General features: G+C 41.6%; 1 protein-coding gene across 2 annotated transcripts; it reads left to right on the forward strand.

The window, feature by feature from the left end:
• Positions 1-6,413: 6,413 nt before the first annotated feature.
• On the forward strand, positions 6,414-21,788 carry aebp1a (AE binding protein 1a). 2 transcript variants are annotated; one of them, XM_031558765.2, is made up of 19 exons: positions 6,414-7,131; positions 10,165-10,446; positions 10,991-11,050; positions 11,809-11,892; positions 13,979-14,038; positions 14,156-14,215; positions 15,235-15,312; positions 15,962-16,071; positions 16,291-16,433; positions 16,809-16,893; positions 17,104-17,248; positions 17,417-17,496; positions 17,611-17,734; positions 17,854-18,050; positions 18,400-18,579; positions 18,865-19,252; positions 19,467-19,606; positions 20,235-20,334; positions 20,890-21,788. In XM_031558765.2, the coding sequence occupies exons 1-19, from the start codon at positions 6,861-6,863 to the stop codon at positions 21,465-21,467; spliced, it is 3,165 nt and encodes a 1,054-aa protein (XP_031414625.1). In that variant the 5' UTR covers positions 6,414-6,860; the 3' UTR covers positions 21,468-21,788. The 2 variants fall into 2 exon arrangements, with proteins under 2 accessions (XP_031414625.1, XP_031414626.1); XM_031558766.2 differs by having other exon boundaries at positions 6,414-7,125.
• Positions 21,789-21,889: the final 101 nt, after the last annotated feature.

The following is a 21,889-nucleotide window of genomic DNA, read 5'->3' on the forward strand; positions in this document are numbered from 1 at the left end:
TGGCACACAGGTTTTGGGGAAAAATATTTATTTAATGTCAACTGTTTTTTCTTTCTTTCAATCATTTTACTTTAATGAAAAGGTAAGATTTTTGTGAATATTTTGAGTGAAAGACCAAGAGGATAAACAGCAAAGACATATTTTTTTATAGCCTGTTTTGCTCATATTCACTAGGGGTGCCAATAATTGTGGAGGGCACTGTATCTCTTATTTGTGGTTAAAAGAGGTGTATTTTGTTAATTTGCTGTTTGCTTTAATTGAGTGTACCTGCGCTGTGTTAGAAAATGTGTATGTGAGCTGTAAATCCTGTTGAGTTACAGGTGAATTTACTTATTGTGCTGTTAAAAAAAAATGTAATTACATTTAAGTAATGTATTTTTTTGCACGCGAAAGGGGGGGACGGGGACTTTTACATGTTCAGGCCCAGGGGCCCATGGTTTCATAATCCATCCATGAATAGGCCTATGCATTTATCTGTTCATTGGTAACAACTGAAACTTTACCTCTCTGTAAATATTGTAGATGTGAACAGTAAAAGGATTGTCAAGTGTGCTTTTAAATAGTTGGGCTACAGAACTGCTAAAGATAGATTAACAATGCTTGTACCATATGAAATCTGGCCAAAGATTGAAATTTTTAGGCTTCTGTCATAAACAATTCTGAATACATCTCACTCAAATGTGCATTGTAAAACCCTTCGGTGTTCTCTGAAATTAAATTCAGTGCTGACCTACCTATATTAAGTTTTTCTTGGACACTGTGGACATAGAGACTGTTATGTCTCCATGACAGGGTTTCACGGCATGCTCGTATTTTGATAACATGCCTGTATTTTGATGTAACCGATGATGTGTTTCCGGTCGGTGTGCCAGTTGGAATGAGTTTCAGTAAATGGCTGAATTGATGCGGCTCTCCTGTTTCGTGTAGTGTTTTCACATACAACAGAGACCTACACAGGGAACCCAATATGAGAATGATAAAAACTCTACAGAAGAGAATGTAGTTTAGGAAATAATACGCCTATAATTGTATTCTGCATACACACCTCAACCTAAAGGTTCCATACACTGACCAAGAATAGTAGTGGCTTAAACAAGGCCATAACCCCTCTACTGCAGCCTATTAACTTTAATAGATTACTTCTGAGGAACTGCACTGAACAAAGGTTCTAATGCTGTGATAAAATGGCTTCTAAACAGCTCTATTACAGCTATGAATAAAGGCCTCACAGGAAAGTGTGAGACTATTATGTTGAGTGTTCGCTTTAAAGTCACCAAGGCGATGTCACTGAGGGATGTCCTTCTCCTATGGAATTTTAAATGTCCCCAGGAGAGTTGTTAAAAGACATGTCGCGCTCGTGTCTCCTCCCCGTGCCTGAATTGGGAGCCATCTGTGAGATGTTGTGTGGTATAGGGGTTGAGGGGTGAGTAAATAATAAAATCGTAAGGGGCATTGTCATTACAAAAAGTATGCAGTGTAGACTGTTCAAGTGTTTTGTGACAGATTGCAAAGTTTCCTTCATGGAAGGGATGACAAACTTAACAGGTGAAGTTTTTAAACATTCTGTGTTTCTTATGATACAATTAAACACTTAAAGACTCTCTGTGTTATTTTGTGTTCTTCGTCAACCTGCACACTCTGACAATTTGGCAGATTTCACAAGATGTTGTACTCTCAACCACAGCCCTTGTCCATGTTACATCAAAATATTCAGTATTTCAAGTAAATCACTCCCGTATACTCCAAATCATTCCTTATAATCTATTTGGTCCAAGACCACATAACAAGCAGCTTTTGCACTGATTGTCTGTCTCAGAGCCGAAATATCTGTCTATTTTCAGTAAGTGCTCTCTGATCAGCCAATTACCACTTTCTATGACACACTCACCATGGCCAGAGCTGTAAATCCGTTGGGGGCAGGAGGGTGTCAGGCAGCAGGCACACTCTACCCCACTTGCCCCTTGGTGGCACAGCCACCAACAACCCCCCCAGCACCACCACCACCAAGTAGCGCAAACAATGGACCAGGTCAGGGAGGGTCAGCATCACATGGTGACATCTGCTAATTGTCCTGGTGGGCCGGCCCTGGCTCCCTCCTTCAATACCAGTGCCTTAGGTGGTACGGTAGCCTGTGTGAGGACTGGCATCTGCCACGGACGGCCACCTCCAGGGGCTTCAGGGATTATTTACAAGTTGCCCTCTGCCCCTATGTGTGTGGACAGGATATCAGTCATCACCTGGCACCACATGAGCATCACTTGTAGGGGAGAATAGTCTGATGACATGGGCAGCCAATGTGAGTTGTATTATTTTGTCAGCTTGGATTTCTGTGGTTTTACATGACTAAGGCTGAAAGTATATCACTGTTTCATCGCAGAGGGCATATGAAAGGATATCAAATAAAATTCATAACTTGGTATTTCGCAACAACAAACATAAATAATTTAATTATTTGCAAGGAAGTGACTCTAATCTAATGTAATCTAATCGAATCTCCTCTAATCTACTGCCATCTATGTGAATAGCTAAAATGTTCAAATTGTTTCCTGATACAGGTCATTGGCTTGAGTGTTCTTCTTTCAAAATAGATTTCTAACGAAGCGTGTCCGAGGCTTAAATTATGCATTTTATTCCATTTTCTAAACCAGCACAATAAGCGAGCAACACATTTTACTTTCTCTTGTCTGTGGGAGTCGATTAATTTGCATCACAAATACAGTTCACGTGCTCTGCCGGCGTAAACATCACACAATTGCAAATAACGACATGAGTTAAAACAAAAAAATACACGGTTCTAAAGAAAAGGGCACATTTTAACCAGAAGCACTGCAATAAATAACTGAGACTCCGACACACCCGCTGGTTCACGCATTTGCATGTGCAAGTGTCAATGCGGGAGTCCCCGAACAAGACGTGTGTACTTTGTGTGAGGTTACGCATTTATGAGGAAGAGCCCAGTGCCTTGTATTGTCGTCACAGACCCCCAAAGCCTTTGATTGCCTTTTAAAAATGTTAATTTTACAAGCGTGAGCGTCGTGTGCAGACGGTTTTATAAAAGGGAACAAGCACACAAGGCCTCCAAACAAGACAAACGGGTGGCTCTGAAGGTTGTGTCTGAGAGATTTCAGGATGCATCAGGAAACCAGGAAAATGGCCCAAAGCACCGTCACCTCTTTCTCCATAGCAGATATTCTCAACCCGGTTAAATTCACCGGAAATTCAAGTCAAGGTGCTCCATCTCACAATGACTTTTTGTCACAACAAAAATATGGTAAGTTTAGGCCTATTTGTCTGCACCTGTGTTGCCGCGAGAGTCCCTTTACGCATTTTGTCTAAGCCTTTGTCTTACCAATATGTTACACGCTTTTTTTTTTTCAGAAAATGAATTATGCCCCAGAAGTTATGTGGAGGAAGAAACTTTGCACTCATCCAGCGATGCAGAGACGGGCTGGACTCAAGTGACAGGTGCGTCTGCGGGTGATAAACTATCAACCCTCTCGGAGCAGTCCAAGTCCAGAGCCAAAGCAAGACGCATTCGGACTGCGTTCACCCTGGAACAGATGCGCATTCTGGAGCACAGTTTCCGAAACAGCCACTACCTGTCCGTATTCGAGCGCTTTGCTATCGCTAAGGCCTTGAATCTGTCTGAGACGCAGGTCAAGGTGTGGTTTCAGAATCGGCGCACAAAATGGAAGAAGGAGCGAGAGGGCCAAAGACCTGAGGATCATGACCATTATGGACTACAGTATCTAACATATCCCGTCTGCCCCTCCAACATTAGCATGAGTAGATTCCACTGCCATGAGTCTAGTCCACTTGTGTTCTCACAGCCACCGTTTCTTACTCAAACTTACAATCACCATGCGTTTCCAACTTCGTTTTAACGTCAGATTGTCATTTTTGATAGGCATTATTTTTACCTCGAAAAAAGTTGTGGATAAGATGATTTATATGAAAAGTATTAATGTTAATATAATGTATTTTAAAAACAATTTCTTGTCTAACTAAATATTTATGAAATGTCAGATTGAATTGTAAATGTCCTTTAACATGTGTTCTGTTCTAAACAACATATTGCGTTATTTTATATACAGTTTTTAAATAGCCTACTGCAAATATTTTCATAACAGGATGACTTTTTGATAAATAAACTTAAGATGCCGTGACTTGACAAGATGTTTTCTCGTGTTGTGTTCCTGTCCAAATTACCGTTTTGAAACTTCTTTAAGTCTTTAATAAAACAAAAAGTTTACTTCATCTTCATCTTCATGACATCATTCACCTTATCTACCTATTGTTACGCTCCTCTTTACAAATGGCCAGGTCTTAAAATGAATATCCAAGGATGTAGAAGAGTTGTATGGGTGAAAATAAAGAGTAAACTGGTCAGATGTCACATTAAATGCAAATAATTGAGTGTTCGTATGAATAGGTGTAAATTTTCTTCATATCACACAGGTCATTTTTGACCGAAGAAGAAAATGACAGCTATAAACACATTGTTCAATACATAAAATAGTAATAATCATGACATTTTGTTGCTTCTTGTTTAAACCATTAAAACAAGGCTTAAAAAATAGAAATGTTAAATAATTACTATAAAAATGTCAGAAAGACAATTACTTATGTACTTGTCCACCAACACAACAAGTGTAACAATGTTGCAAACACAACATGAGGGTTAAATGCATTTCAACCTTTATACAGTATCCTGAGCTATCGTTACAATTTGTGTGAGTTTAGATTAATATTAGATTAGATTAGCTATCCTACAAATTACAAATACACTTCGACATGATAAACAGTGTTTCTCAACGTGCTAATACATTCAGGGTATATTAGACCAAAGGATGATGTTAAATGTGATCATTTAAGCCAGGCCTGCCATCAATAAGTCATTGACAGAAAAGAGGACGACATCAAAGACATAGCTAGACAATGACAAGCAGAAAGATGCATGGCAGACCTGCAGACAGGATATCACTGGAGAATAGTTGCAGGCAGCCTTTTGAATGCTTCCCCGGCCTGTTGTTTGAAGGGCGAAATTTAGCACAAAACATGTTTGAGTGAGGTCCAGATGATGATCCCAGGAGGTGCACAGCTGTGTTCAATCAAACACATGGTTTGTGTTATCATCAGATGTCTGCTCATCAATAGAGTAGCCTTCTTTTAAGTTATCCAGAGATGCCACAACAACTCAACTTTTTATCATATTTTAAGAGGGATTGATCTATTTTGATATATTTGAAAGCGAGTATTAACAAAGATGGAGCTGAAACCTCTTTATGGATTCTAGAATACATCTGTACTGTTGTGTTGCTATTGCTGCAACATGGTGCTGAAAAAGAACAGTTGCTCTTTTTATTGAAAAACACAGAAAACATGTGAATACATTTGAGGTTGCATATCAAAGTCAGTGAAAACAATAAGAATGATTTTGAGATGATTTAAAGACTTAGCCACAGGCATTACAATGACAGAAATCTATCCCTCTACCATCTGAAATTCTGTTAAAATCTAGCTGTGAAAACTGAGACACTAATATCATTATTTTTGCTCACACAATAATGGACCCCTCTCCTGAAATGATATGACCTCCCTGATTGCATTATCTGGTTGTTTTAACAAGGGAGAGAACAGCAGGATTCAGTTTCACTGTATGACGTATGAAGGTTAAAAAAGTCAGTCGAAGATACTTATTGAAGGAATACAAATCAATAGCTATAGATTTGTTTTTGCAATAGTTACAGACTGGTGAAATCCTTGAGAGGGGAGTATCTGGTGCACTAACTCACCAGCATGTGGCACTAATGGCACCATATTAAACCCCCCCCCCAAAAAAACATACCAACATCTGATTCTGCTTGTCACAGTGGAAAAATACACGACTTTCCCTCCACATGAAGAGCCTGAGCTTGAAATGTATCAGATCACTGTCTATGCCTGTCTTGCTTTCTCAAAGTCTGACTCGTAGGGTTAGGTTTTGATAGGTTTGTGTTTTATGGGTATGTTTTTTTGCACGGGTCAGTGAATGGTTTAAATAACTTCATATAGTCCATATTTGGGTAACTGTGTAAGGAGTATCTTCTCTGGTCCTTTAAAACTGTAAACACATTTTTGAGATGTGCACGATTTTGTTCTCCAAGGTTTCTTCTCTTAAACAGAGGACTTTGTAACTTTGTACTTTGTAGACTGGATACAGAGTAGTACAATCTGCTTTCATGTTTAAGATAAAAAGAGGGTTGTCTCTCTCTCTCTCTCTCTTTCTCAACTCTTTCTCCCCCCTCTTTTAACTCCCCCCTTTCCTCTCTACTTCTATCTCTCTCTCTTGTCCCCTCCCCTGGAATGTGACGTTTTGGGTGATTTCTTTTCCCTCCCACCCTAAAAGGGGGATGTCAGAGGAATTCTACTGTGAAGGAGTGTTTTAAAAGAAACACGCACGAAATTGAGGCTGACTGTAGGGGATTTCAACCTCTCTTCCAGTCACTCTGTCCATCCCAGCTGTACAACTTTTCAACTTTTGAAACCATAGTGTTTATTCTCAGATAAACAAGAAACAGAAAAGACAAACATTTTTACTAGACCAACTTTAAAAAAAACTTCAACTCCTTTTCAAAATCCTTTTTTGATTTGTTTTGTTTGACATTTGTGTGAAGCAATCTCACATCCGACCATCTGTTGTGCAGACAAAGCCATTTTTGCGTTTCTTCCAAGTGCTTGGTTTTTAAACCTGTAGAGGGTCTCACTGTTGCCCTTCCCGAGGGAGCTGAAGGACTTCTCCTGCACTATTGGAACATTTCTGGACCCCAGGTGAGACCCATCCTAGCACTGTCTCCTGTTCAGCCAGCGCAGCATCAGAGATGAGGATGCGTGGGGACCTGCTGGCTCTCCTGGCTTCCCTGCTCGCTCTCTGCTGGATCGCTGCCGGCGCTGGCGGCGGCGGCACAGAGGAGCAGACAGACGAGGAGACGGCCAAACAAGCACTGATTCAGCATGATGACCAGCCTGCCGCAGGGGTGCAAAGGAGACGGGATAGCAGGTCTCTGATGGATGACCCGACTTTTGGGGTGGATGCCATCAAACACGACCCAAGGGCCAAGAGATCACCACAGGAGGAGCCAGCAGGTGAAGGTCATTACTGCTGAAGTTCACATGCCTTAGCATGAATAAGCCTAAATGTTCTACAGACAGGGCAGCTTATAACACTGAGCAGTAATCCTAACATAATGTGAAATTAAAATACAGTATCAACTGCAAATGTACAATGAGTACACATTTATCTAAATGCCATAATTATAATAATAGACTGAACAAATCATATCCTTCAGTCTTTTCTGTATTTCTATTTTATTTGCCTGTGGAAAAAAGGCTGTAGTAATGATGTGTGGTCTTTGCGTTTCCATGGCAGTCGTGAAAGTCACTGGTAGTGAGGCCCAGATGCACAGCTGTACTCCGTCAGAGCAGCCAGTCTGGGTCCAGCCAGGCTTAGCCTTGTCTTATCAGTGTGGTCATAGTGATTCAGCCCAGTCACACTACACCACACTGACTGAGTTTCTCCCTCCTCCTCCTGTATCTGTTAAAACGTGTTCCAGACGGACTAACAGCACAGCGGCAGTGACCACATTTGGAAAAGAAATCAGTGTTTGGTACTGAAGTAGTGAAATGGAAAACACAGCTGCCTGCTAGGCAGGAGTACGGGAATACTACACACACAAAATGTGATCCCTACCTCCACCACCCCTCTCTACCTCTCCCTCTTTCTTGCAGTAATGAAGGAGTAGATTGTGGTTTGAAGCTGCAAAGTTAGGAGGACTACTCAGACAAAACATTTGGTTTGCATTTTCCAATGCATACAGCTATCAGAGTTTCTGTCTCCAGTCAGAGGATTGCAAAATTGCTAGGTGTAGAGCCATCACTTTTAATTGTACCTTTGTTAGGAGTTAGTTTATGGCTTGGTGGAAAAAAGAGATTTTGAGACAAAGTTGTGTGAGTAATTGTGTGGTATGTAGGCTATGGCAGGAGAGCATTAGTAATGATTCATTGGTAAAGAGATTTTTTGTAGGTTGTCTTCTCTTCTAAGCAGAGGATGACTCATATGCCTCTGTGCCCTGGATTCTATTCAGAGGTGTATATCGACTCCCAACTCTTGTCAGTCAAGCAAGTTAATAGTCAGTTTACTCCAAATACTTAGTCTATCCATGCAAATAACGTGTCCATTTAAGTCCATCAAACATATGCAAGAGAGTTTCATTTCATAGAGTTTGTTTCAATGGAATTATTGAAATGCATTTTCCTTCTCAGTAAATCCAATACTCAGCTCTGTCTTATGTAACGTGCACACGGTGAGTGTTCAAGTCTCTAACTCATCTGTGTGGTGCAATGTGTTATCTACCCCCCTCTCATTTTGAGCTTCAGCCCTCCTCAAGCACACCTCACTTTTAATACATTGCAGATGTTTCCCTCGCAACACTTATCTAAACAGATGAAAATTAGGAAAAAACAGTCTTAATGGGTCCAAGGTGTTGTATTATCACAGAACAAGAGGCAGATGATCTGTTTGGGATTAAACAATACAAGTCAAATGACATATTTTGGCACTCAAGAACCTCTGGTGCTGGGTATGCGTTAAGAGCATGTAGTAACATTGGTGTCTGGGTTTTTAAGGCTGCCCAGACCAATAAAATGTTCCACACTCTAAAGCAAGTCAAATTCTCTGTGACTACGAGACGGGGGATGAAACAACGTTAGGCTAGAAGCACCCCTTTCCTTGAGGAAGGGGGGGGGGGGCAAAGGAGCAGTTGTGTTTCCCTAGGAAACACAGGTGAATGTGGATTTCTGTTTTATCAGCTGACCTCATTCGTGGACGAGAACACTTAGGGAATTCATGCAACCCTCCACTCCACAGTGGGGTTTTTGTTACAGCTTATGTGTACATTATTGGCAGTAAATGCAACTATGGTTAGAACTATGGATCTTAACACATTTAAATGCTTTAATTCACTTGACAAATATTGTCTTGCCTTTTAAACGGAATGTTTCGTTAAAAGAAATCAAAACTGGGGGGGACCGTGGTGCAAGCCGATAAGCCCCCCGTTTGCGGGCTTCATTGCCTGCGGGGACACAGATTCAAGTCTGGCCTGATGTCGTTTCCCGGTCCTCTCCCCACCTCTTCTCCACCTCGCTTCCTGTCATAACTTCACTGTCTTGTCCAAATAAAGGCATAAAAAGCCTTACTTACTTTTACATTATATTATAAGCACACTGAAATGCACTTGAAGTCACAAAGTTACACAGCAGCTAGTTAGAAGCGATGGCACATTCATACTTAGATAACCTGACGGATTCAATTTAAATATTTAAATTTAAAGCTGGTGGTACATTCAAGCCATTTTACTTTTCTGCAGCACATAGTTGCAGATTGCACAGACTTTGCTTGGCCTGAGTGGTTCACCGGCCAAGACCGGCTCTGTCTGAACATGAAGGTAACCCAGCGTTAGTGTGCCTGTCACAGTTTCCATGTGCCGTGAGGGAGTTCAGTGAGATGCAACAAAGGGATCTGTGTGTTCAGCGTTGTCTCTGTGTGTTCAGCGTTGTCTCTGTGTGTAAAACTGTGTGACTTGTTAGAAGGCGCTGACGTGCTTGAGCCATTGCCTAATGCAACACAGTTCTGACGAGGTCACTGGCAAGCTGTACAGTGCGTTACATAAGGGTTCAACAACACATTTATAAACCTTGAAACACAGAAACGTTTCTTCAGGCAGTGGTTGGAACTGATGAAGTCAAATGTAAAAGCCCAAACAAATTATTCTTAGGATCATGTTTAATACATAAAGAGAGACAGCTAAGCTTGGGCTTTACCACACATTTGCTTTTTGTTGTAGAAACAAGGTATGAAATATCCTCCTGAGAACCAACCCATACTTATGTCCTCTGTAGTGGACATTTGTTTTTCATGCATACCCTCTTACTCTTTTGAGCTATTCTGTACATTTTTCTTGGTTCCCAGGAGAATATAACTAAATGGACCATAAGCCACAACATATGAAAAATAATGTATATGTTGCAGTGTGCTGTACACGGTTTAATTGGAATGACAGACATTACAGAAAGTATCATTGTTTTCTTATGTTTCTTGACTGTTGCATTCTTCATCTACTCTTCCAGAAAAGCCAAAAAAAGAGAAGGAGGCCAAGGTGAAGAAGCCAAAAGCGTCCAAGCCAACCAAAAAGCCAAAAGCACCCAAGCCAACCAAAAAACCAAAAGCACCCAAGCCAACCAAAAAACCAAAAGCACCCAAGCCAACCAAGAAACCAAAAGCCACCAAGAAGCCCAAGGCTCCAAAGTCCAGTCCAAAACCCAAGCCAAAGGAAGACAAGCCCACATCCAGACAACCTACAACGGAGGAGGAAGAGGACACACTACTTCGAGAGCTTGGCTGGGACGATTGTAAGTACACATTTTAACAGCTGCAGCAATGTTCACCATTTTGCTCATGTTCGTCAGTTGGGAATCACTGTCATGAAGAATTTGACAATACGCCTCTAGGTCTTTTCCCCGGGGGTCACCTGACGCAATTGGCAAACTATTTCATTAGGAGGCTGGTTGTCTCTTCAGCTCAAGTGTTGTTAACATAAAGTTTATTGGTGCAATCGTAGCAATTATGTCACTGTCCTTTGGGAATTTGAAATGAGGTATGGGGATGTTTACACAAGCAAGTTCTGTTGTTATGCAGTTAAAAGGGGCGATAACTCAAAAGCTTTTGATGTGAAGATGCATGCTATGAAAGTAGACTAAGCCCAACTATGAAATATACTGGTATTGCTGCCATTCAATGCAACACACATCTGCAACACTTAAAAACTCAAACCTTAACTGAAGGATTTTTACATAATAGCAGTGTAACCAACTGTAACGTGTCATATAGTCATCAGACACAGACTCAAATGATGAATATGGGTGAGTGACAAAGGCTGTTTTTATCCTCTTGTAGTGTTCCACACTGCTCCCCCAGAGAAGACTAATGAGAAGCAACGTATTTATCCAGACCATGGTAAGAAGGCCAAATGCCTTTCCTATACTTGTAGATCTCATTGGACACTCTCCCGTGATTGAAACAGGAAAGATGGAGAGGGATTGGTCATGACCTTTGATCTTTGGCTTCCCTATGTGAACAACCCTTTCCAGTTGGATTTGAATGCAGTGTTTTTCACATTCAAATCAAAAACCGTTCAAAGCTATCTACCATTTTAAACTATGAGCACTAACTCAAAGCAAATTATAGAAACACACCAGAAAACCTGGTTGAGGCAAAAGATGAATCAGAAGCACATCCACAGCTCACTGCAGGTAGGGGAGAGATCAGATCTTGTGGAGGGGGGTTTCTTGAGACCATGCTGGGGTTGGGTCCCCTTTGATCCACACTTTGCCCTCTCATTTTCACCCTTACAATTGAAAAAAGTTGAAGGTGGAGACAGACTGGCCCTGTCAGCAAAGAAAGCCTTCACACAGCAGGGTGATGGTGACTGGGAGGCCAGACACCAGGTTCATTTCTAAAGCGGTTCCTCTTGAACGTGGAAAGACACGAAATGGTCACATGTTCATCCTGTGTTTTAGGTTGAATCTTTTTTAGCACACACATGAAAGCACCAAGAACTTCAACAATGCTATATCTACATTTTCAGTTCATTTTGACCTGAACGATGTGCTAATGAATAAGAATGATGTTCCTCTTTTAGATTTTACCATAAGGAAAGTAAAGCAAGTCAACAGTCACCATTGTTCCCAAGACACTCTAATATGTTGTTTCAGATGAGGTAACAGAGCCTGATCTACTGCCTAAACGCAAGGAGGAAACCACCACCGAGGACCCAAGCATATATTTACCTATACCAGGTAAATGGTACTCACTAAGAACCAATGACATTGTGTATTTTTTTAAAGATTTCTTTCACATAATATTTATATACTTTAGATACTTTAGAGATGTAGGTTGGACAGGTAGGCAGGTCATGTAGGAGTCATGATATGGATGTTGAGTCAGTGGAACAGTGGGTGTTCTATTTACGCACACACCTTCCTGTCCCTAATAAACAAAACCTGTTTGTACACTGAAGCAGGCTATTTCTAATCCGCAGCTGTCCGGTCGTGTTTAGTTTAGTTTGGTGGCAAATTAAATCAATGATCTACTAATTCAAAGTTAGAAAATTATATGAAATCAAAATGTTCTTATTATGTCCTTCTGATAGTGCATGTGTATTTTCTTTATTTTCGAATATTATTCTTTATAACATTAATTTATAGTTTTAGGTAAAAAATAGACAGGGGATAACATTATATCAAAGCGTTCTCTGTTAATACTCACCAAACACTCAACTTGATTTCTCCATCCTTGCGCCTGCTATCTTAATAAATATGAAATATCTTCATTCTCCAATGTGATCGATGATTTGCTGCATCACTTGCATGTACCTTAAAGCAACATTATGTAACAATTTAATACCTTAAAATAACAGCTTCAAAATAATTTTGGTGGTACACTGACTTGTGTTACCGAGAATGAAGTTTGTGACACTGCCACAGCATGGCAGGTACACCTGGTATTGCACTATGTAACTTTGGTGGACAGGGCAAGACACCTCTCGCAAATGCTTAATGCTTTATGGCATCACCTCACGCAACAACAACTAGACCCATCTGCTAGCTATAAAAAGAAGCTAGCGCAGTATTCTCTGTATAGACATCATGATAGAGGCGACAAAGAAACCAAGGAAGACGTTGTCGGATGAAGGGAGTAAGAGAAAAAGAAAAAGAGTTACCGAGCAAGAGAAAGAACAAGAGGCAGGCTTTTACTCGTTGGCGAGAGCTAAAAGAGGCAGAAGGATGCAAGTCAGATGCTGAGCTGGCCTTCTTTCTGTTAGACTTGTCAGTAATAACGTATTAGCTGTCTTGCTGTCTTGTGTGGCGCTTGTTTGATCTTTGGCTGTGTTAGGAAAATTGTCAACTCGCTAGTTTTTCATCATAAACATCCCTGCCAATGTTATTTTTGAAATAATGCGACGTAGGCTGTAACCTTATCAGTGTCATCCCTGTCTCGTGGAGATTTGTAGTTTATCCAGATGCCCAAAGTCATTAACCTCAGTTCCGTCCCAGGCTAACATCCAAATAAATTCAAAAAGTTTGATCAGTCATTGCCAATCTCAGGCCACATAAGCCTTGGAATTTTGCAACCTACAAAACCGAACTCAGCTACCTTGTAATACATTACACTGTCCAATATATATTATGCACAATATATGCCTTTATCATGTTGTCAACAACATTTTTATAAGGTTACACATACTCCACATTCAAATTCTTTTTATGTTATTATTTTGGTCATGTTATCATCGCCGATGTCACAATAAATAAAACTATGCAGAGTCATATTTGTGTAAAATCTTGTAACATTACTCTACCTTGTCAGTCAACATGCTTCTTTGGCTTCTGGCGTTGTCTTTGCCGGTTCCATATCCTTCAGCTTGTCAACAAACTGTCCATGGGGGGGTCTGAAAGCGCGATTTGTATTTACGACAGTAGTGTAAAAGTGAACTACACTCCACAATTTTAGGGGGAGCTCAGTAGCAAAAAATACCAATTCTCGCATAATGGGGCTTTAAGCTTGTTAAAAGGACAACTTTCTAACCTTTTTCTTTGTTTTACCTGTTTCTGACAACTGTATCCTTGGGTACAGAAATTATACCTCTATTTCTCTGTGTGTACCGTGTGATTTTAAAGGGACCGTGGTAAAATGAATTCTAATAGATAGGGCACTGTTTGACCATTTCAAGATCAGTATCAGATCAGCACTTTATCATGCATATGTTTATTAAAAGCCAACAGTTAGACAAATAATAAACAGTTATGAATCATTATTGAAAATGATTGAGTGCGATGTAGGTCTCTTTATGCCAAACACCTATGCATTATGTTTTCTCTCTAGAGGAGACCGTAGCCCCATCAGTTGTTGTTCCTTGGTATGAGGAGTACGACTATGTTGACCGTATGTGCTGAATCATTCAGTCAATTTGATTCAATCATATACAATCATACCTGAAATATTTTCATTATTGTCTGGAATCTTAAATGAGTCGTTAAAGGTTTGCTCTCATTTCAACAGTGGCTACAAAGAAACTGGAGGAGGAGACGGAGAAGGCACGGAAGGAGAAGGAGGAGAGAGGTTTTAAATCACTTTAAAATCCGTCCGTCAGGCAGCAAAGAAAAAGCCTTAACACCACACTTCTTTTTTTACGGCTCCCATAACTGCAACCTTGAGTGGTTTCCCCTCTGTTCCTCCGAGAGTCTGTGTCATTGTGGAGCACAGCGGTGTGGTCATTTCGAGGCTCCTTGACTCATATTATGGGCTGCTCTGTCATGTTGGGACCACATGGCGCTGTGGACTTTGTTTACACAGCTACAGTGGGAGTGGCGATGAGGAGAGGATTAAGGGGTCAGAATGACCCACTGGGATTTGGATGGATCGGGCTATGTGGGACCTACGGGAAACTAGAGGGAAATGTCTGGTTTGGTGGAGATCCCGGCAGAAAGTTGAGGGAAAGGGGGTGGCTGGGTTTTGGGTAGTGGGGGGTGGGGGGGTGGCTGGGGTTTGGGTAGTGGGGGGGGGGGGGGTGGCTGGGGTTTGGGTAGTGGGGGGGGGGCTGGGGTTTGGGTAGTGGGGTGGTGGAAGTGGTCCACTCGCAGGGCCAAATAAAGGGAGGAAATCAACAGAAGTAATGAAACCAGCTGTTGCCACGTAGCAATACCTTCCAGAAACCATAGAAAGGGGAGTATATTTCGGGGCACCTTGGTGCTGTTCTGATTTGTACTCTAATTTTGCAACTGCTATTAATAGGGCTGTATTATTATCATCGCTTTTACCATTACTATAATGCTACCTCCTATCTTATTCGTAGTTTTATAGTAGGTAGTCTATAATTAAGTATTATTTTATCAACATCACTGTTCCACAACGATATATAGCTCGACAACGGAATGTTAAACTGCATGGAATCTGCAGCCTTTATTTGTTTTGTTTTTTATTGGATGTTAAGCATTTGATTACATTTTGTCATGCATTTAACTGGAAAAGAGATCATGGAAATGGTCTGCATATTAGAAGCGTAAAGTTATGTGGAGACTTGCAAACCATAAAAACTCTATTTTCTTTTTTTTATCTTTCTCTCTCTCTCTGCTCACCAGCTGAAAAACAGAGGAAGAAGTGGGAGGAGGAGGAAGAGGAGAGAAGAAAGCAGACCCCCGTCTATGTCGAACCAAAGAGTAATGCTCTTAAAATGGCAAATGGCCTCTTTTTTATCTTTACTGCTGTGGGCTTTTCCTCCTTCTCCAAACATAGCAACATGGGTCCTTTCACTTTACAAGTAATCCACTGCCCCGTTTTGCACATACCTTTAGTACTATTCTCTGTCCTAAGGAATTTCAGCAATATTTTACCCAACTCTCCAGCAGCTTGGCTCGAGAGAAGTTCATTTGTTTCTGGCAATCCTTTCAAGAGAATTCCACAGGACTCCAAGCAACCCAAGCAATGCAACTCCACATTTATTTTCCACTAGCAGAGGAGCCTTTGGATTAGATTACCGGACTTGGAGTCTTACCGCAGAGAACTGTTTTTTGGAACAAGCTGACTCACAATTGGCTCATGTTCCATTCAACTCTCTACTGTGACTTTAACTCATGTTGCTCCAGAGGCAAACTCAAATTACCTTCTGCAATATTCTTGTTTTCCTGATTGCATTAAGACTATTACTAAACTCTACACGCAAACGTATAAACATATACATACACCTATTAATACCAGCACACATGTGGAGCACAAGACAAAATTATAAAGATGAGTGACCAACACTTGACACATTCACACTCAGAAAAGATGTTGTGATAATGGTGGTGATTTTTTTCTCCATCCCAGAATGCCCTCCTCTTGGTCTGGAGTCGCATAGAGTGGAGGATGACCAGCTCTTGGCCTCTTCCATGTCACACTATGGCTTTTCTGCCCAGAGGGGCCGCCTCAATATGCAGGTTTGTCAGATTACTCACAGAACAGTAAATCCACAGAAACGAACAAAACACAGCTCACGAGGACTGACAAATCTACATACCGTGATTTTGGTCAGTGGTTTATTGTGATTAGGGTAAAAACATATGCACATTGTGGCACTCTCTGTGTACATTCCAATTCTATGTGTATTCGTCACATGGAACAGCTTGTCATTGTGTGTGGGTGTGTTCTCTCCGAAGAGCTCGAGCGACGAGGAGGAAACGGCGTATGGCGGGGCCTGGTGTGCCGACCAGGACGAGAAGCAGCACTGGTTCCAGCTGGATGCCAGGAAGGAGCTGGAGTTCACCGGGGTCATCACCCAGGGCAGGAACTCTGACATACAGTATGGAGTATCTCTGTTCAAGTTCAAGTTCAAGTTCAAGTATTTATTTGTCAGATGCACAGAAAAACAGAGTCGGACTGGTCACTGAAATTCTAAGGACAAGACACCGCACAACAAACTACCATAGCATAACATAAATAACATAACATAACATATATGCCACGTGCTAGAATGGAGCGCTACATTATTTCAGTGTCTGAGGAGCATGGAGCTAACCCATATTTTTATGCGACTGAAACTGAAAGCCCCCAACAGCCATTATAAAAGCTTTATTGATATTTTCATCTCTTCAATTATTTTGACTGAAATTCCTTCTACAGATAAGATGGACAAATTTCCTTCTAAACAGAATTTTTTTCTCTCTTTTCCATTTAGTGAGGATTTTGTTTCTTCATTCTTTGTGGCCTTCAGCAACGATACTCGGGAATGGACTTTGCTTCATGATGGTTATGCGGAATGGGTGAGCTTAGAAACCATAAACAATATCAATTCATCTATGTAGTTAATTAAAATCACATTTATTTCCACTAATGTTGGACAGTCCTACCTAACAGCATTTGTCACAGTGCACAACCCGGACATCAGTCCCTAGTTTGCTGACAAAGCTTCAGGACACTCAAGGAGTCAAACCTTCTGTTGATTCCCTCTGTAACACTTTCTCCCCTCTCAGCTCTTCTATGGGAATGTGGATAAAGACACTCCGGTTTTGACTCAGTTTGCCTGGCCTGTGGTGGCTCGCTATATCCGCATCTTACCACAAAGCTGGAACAGCAGCCTGTGCATGCGTTTGGAGGTGATGGGCTGCCCTCTTCCTAGTAAGGACTACTGCTTCCTTCTTTGCTCATAGGAAGAAAATGGAATATAATTCAATATTTTTTAATCAATACAATCACTTTGCACATACATTGTAAATGCATGTGGTATTTTAGAGTATACCAGAGCACCACAGGAGCTAAGGAACACATTGTCTTTTTTTCCAACAGAGAGCTACGTAAGTGAGAATGAGGTTGTCCGCACAGATGACTTGGACTTCAGACACCACAACTACAAGGACATGAGGCAGGTAAGACCTTCACTCCACAAGTCATGACAAGTGCAAAGCTACCATATCGCCCAAGCAAATCTAGGAGATCTGGGGCATAAATATTTTCTATCTGGGTTTTCCTCCCCCTTGCAGATGATGAAAGTGGTGAATGAGGAGTGTCCCAACGTCACAAGAATTTATAACATTGGCAAGAGCTCCCAGGGCCTGAAGATGTACGCGATGGAGATATCGGACAACCCAGGGGAACATGAAACAGGTTTACTGCAGCCACGCACACGCACATGGTGGATCTCGTAAGCCTCAACCCGAGATGTCGTTGATTATGTGATTAAATGCTGGACGTGTCTTTCTCTCCCTGTCTCTGTTCACCTCCAGGTGAACCTGAGTTTAGGTACACAGCAGGTCTCCATGGAAACGAGGTTCTGGGTCGGGAGCTGATCTTACTGCTGATGCAGTTTCTCTGCAAGGAGTATAACGATGACAACCCCAGAGTGCGCCGCCTAGTGGAGGGAGTGCGCCTTCATCTGGTGCCCTCACTTAACCCTGATGCTTATGAGCTGGCCTATGAGATGGTATGGTTCTCTTTGAGACTTAAGATCTCACTGCAGAAAACTAGTTAAGCTTTCAGGTAGCAAAGACAGTGTTGTGGCTCTTAGAAATAAAAACTGACCACATGCTATAACATGAATATCATTGGACCATGAGTTCAGTGTTTTTTACACAGTGTAAACAGAATGTTACAGTGTTATTTAACTTGCCAGCCAATAAAAAGCTACAAAAGGTCTTCTTTTTTAATTTCATTTGAAAATGCTCTTGGCAGAAATGTTGTTTTTTCAGCAGTGTTTGCTCATTGTTTTTGTAACAGTTTCTGATGTTATTGTGTTCCTTTGAATTGATAGGATCTATCTTTCTCCTCCTCAGGGTTCTGAGATGGGTAACTGGGTCTTAGGGCACTGGACAGAAGAAGGGTATGACATCTTCCAGAACTTTCCAGACCTAAATAGTGTTCTGTGGGGGGCTGAGGATCGAGGCTGGGTTCCTCGCCTTGTGCCCAACCACCACATTCCGCTACCAGAGAACTTCCTCTCATCTAATGGTTCGGTAGGTAGGCTATGCACAACACTAGAGTTGATAATGAAATAAACTTTTAAGACCCGTTTTCAGCAGAAGGATACCTTAGTACATATCGTACAAGGCCATTGCCTAGCTCATCCGTAAGTAGAACTGGTCATAGCATGATTGCTCTTGTTATAATTGTCCTTTGCATATCTTAATAGATTTGTATGGATTTTTGTCGAATAGGATTCTCTAATGTATAATAATTGTCTGTATTACAGACATTATAATATCATGGATATTCATAAAAGCCTGTGCACATCTTCTCAGGCAGCTGTGGAGACCCGTGCCATAATTACATGGATGGAACGGACCCCTTTCGTGCTGGGGGCAAACTTTCAGGGTGGAGAGAAGGTCGTGACCTACCCCTTTGACATGCAGCGCCCCCCAAGGGGCTTCGGGCAGGGTGGCAGAGGGGGCCGACACCCGCCAAGCATGGGCCACGAGATGAATGAGGAGACGTGGGCACGGATCCAGAGACAGAACGAGGGTGCGTTGAGGGAGACGGCGGACGAGACAATGTTCCGCTGGCTGGCCTCAACCTACGCCCACAGCCACCTGACCATGACCGAGACACAGCGTGGCTCCTGCCACGCAGATGACTTCAGCGGCGGACAGGGCTTCATCAACCATGCCAGCTGGAAGCCAGTCGTAGGCAGTGAGTTTTGGGAGCAGTGGGTTACAATATGTGACACAGCGAAAAAAGCGCATGGGAACGAAATGGAACAGCAATAAACAGTTGATTCTTGCATTTTCACACTTTCTTAATGTAGCTTTGTTACAACTGAATAGCTATCACACACTGACAGATTTAAGATCACAGTAAAGTCATTGCTGTTAGAAAAGCTCTAATAAAGGTTTTTTTTTCGCAGGCATGAATGATTTCAGCTACCTGCACACAAACTGTTTTGAGATTTCCATCTTCCTGGGCTGTGATAAATTCCCCCATGAGAGCGAGCTTCCTCAGGAGTGGGAGAACAACAGAGAGTCTCTTCTGGCCTTCATAGAGCAGGTAAGCAAATACAACACTAAATAAAATTACATTACATTTTGTACATGTACAAAAATACATATATTTGTTTAGATTTGAATCATAAATGTAATTTCACTTCTATGAATATGAAGTATAAAAATGACACAAAACTATTTTAGCAATTTATGTTTACTACATTGTAATCAAATATGATTCTCAATCTAGGCCCATTGTATTATTTTAAGTTTAATATATGCTTGTTATTTTTGTCTCAGCTACTTGTGCACCTTTCTTCACTATTTACAGGAGTGTTGTTTTAAAGTTGGTCTGGGTTATGGTTCTGTAGCAGCTTTTTAATCATCTCAGTTACAAAGAAATGTGTGCAACATTAAACCAGACCGAACAAGACAGTTCAGAGATGTGTCGATAATGGTTCTTCATAGGAAAGACCGTTCTCAGTGCAGCTGAATTCCTACGTACCGGAAGTACTGTCAACAGAGCGATAACAATAAGCAGGCACCACCTAAAAAGTTACCAGAAGATGACAACGATTCACACAGACCAAAGATCAAAGATTCCTGTTTTCAGGAATGTGAAACTGAAGAAACAAAAAACATTCCTTTGATTGAGTTCACGTTCCTGTTTACAACATGATTTCCTTCCCCAGGTACACCGTGGCATAAAGGGAGTGGTGAGAGATGTGTTGGGAAACCCCTTAGCGAATGCCACTATTTCAGTGGAAGGGATCAGGCATGACGTGAAGACAGGTAGGGCTGCTATCTGCGCGACAATTCTATGTCTCAGCAATGGAATATGTCAACAATGTGGTGTCTATCAAGAGAATGTTCAGACTGAGCTCTGTGTTATATTTATATTGGGACTTTTCCAAAACTTTACTGAATTTCATGACTTATTGGGATTTTAAAATTCCATGACTTTTCCAGGATTTCCATGTCATTTGGAACCACATCCCCTCCGCTATTTGCCAGTGTGTCACTTGGACCTGTTGATCTTGACTGTTTGTTGCGAATGAAAAGGCATTCTTCAGCAATAATACAACAGCAATAACCAAACCTCAAAACAAAACATTAAATTAACTTGAGTTGAATACTTTCAGTTAACAAGGATTCCTCAAAAACAATACAAAATAAACCTTCCAATGACCTTAACGGCCCTAGAAACTTTAGCCTTGTAGAAATGTGACTGGGCGGCTATTTGCATTAATGTAAAAAAATTCCAAGAAAAGAAAAAGAGGTTATGTTACCATAAAACTTGCTGACACACACACCATGATTGTTTGGCATTATTGTTTTCCATCCTAGCTGCCATGGGGGACTACTGGCGACTGTTGAACCCGGGTGAGTACCGTGTGACAGCTCGGGCCGATGGCTTCACCCAGCAGACACGTCTCTGCATGGTGGGCTACGAGAAGTCTGCCACCCCCTGCAGCTTTGCTCTGGCCAAATCCAACTGGGACCGCATCAAACAGATCATGGCCACCAACGGCAACAGACCCATCCGACTGATACCCAAGCCGGCACCTAAGCCAACGGTCAGTGTAGACGCCAGCGAGGGCCACAACAGGGTCACAGGGGCCGAGGAGGTGGCACCCACACCCTCACAGTCCGAACGTCTCCGCCGTCTGCGCATAATGCGTCTGCGCAGGCTGCGTCAGCAGAGAGTCAGGGGTGGGGGCAGATACACAGCGCCCATCACCACAACAACCACCACGCTGCCGCCAACCACCACAGAGCCAGTCACAGAGACCACCACATCCTGGTATGACTCTTGGTTTGAGTTAGACAGCATCTCAACTACTGTCACTCCCATCGAGACGGAACTCTTCGAGCCTGAGGCCACTGTTGATGACACCTTTGAGTACAGTATAGATGAGTATTAAGCCACTGTGATAATGTAAAATAACTTCCCATAGCACAAAGCATTCTCTAATACTGTAACTAGTTTAGTATTAAAGAGCTTATGATAGAAAACTTTCTCTCTGCTGCGCAAAGAGGTTCAAGTACATACACAATTAACTTAATGGTGGGAGGGACTGTCTTGTTTTTATCGTTTAAGATAGGCCTGAATCAGTTGATATGCCACATTTCACTTCCTTTACTTTCCACTCTGACAAATGTATACAACCAAATTGTTCTGTTTTCATTGTGTCTATTTGTTCCCATGGGCATTTATTTTTTTCAAATAAAGAGACAAAAATAAAGGTGTTTGGTATCCAGTCCTTTAACATTTGTGGGTCAAATTAATTTGTACATTTTATATATTATTTATGTAAAAAACACCATGCTGACAAGATGACTCTTA

This window comes from Clupea harengus, chromosome 21 (assembly GCF_900700415.2).
Source record: "Clupea harengus chromosome 21, Ch_v2.0.2, whole genome shotgun sequence".
Taxonomy (NCBI): domain Eukaryota; kingdom Metazoa; phylum Chordata; class Actinopteri; order Clupeiformes; family Clupeidae; genus Clupea; species Clupea harengus.

Coding starts and splice junctions, on each gene's coding strand:
- aebp1a (XM_031558765.2), top strand. CDS start 6,861: ATGAGGATGCGTGGGGACCTGCTGGCTCTCCTGGCTTCCCTGCTCGCT. Junction 15,313..15,961: donor CGTCTATGTCGAACCAAAGA/GTAATGCTCTTA, acceptor TCTCCATCCCAG/AATGCCCTCCTCTTGGTCTG. Junction 18,580..18,864: donor TCCTCTCATCTAATGGTTCG/GTAGGTAGGCTA, acceptor ACATCTTCTCAG/GCAGCTGTGGAGACCCGTGC.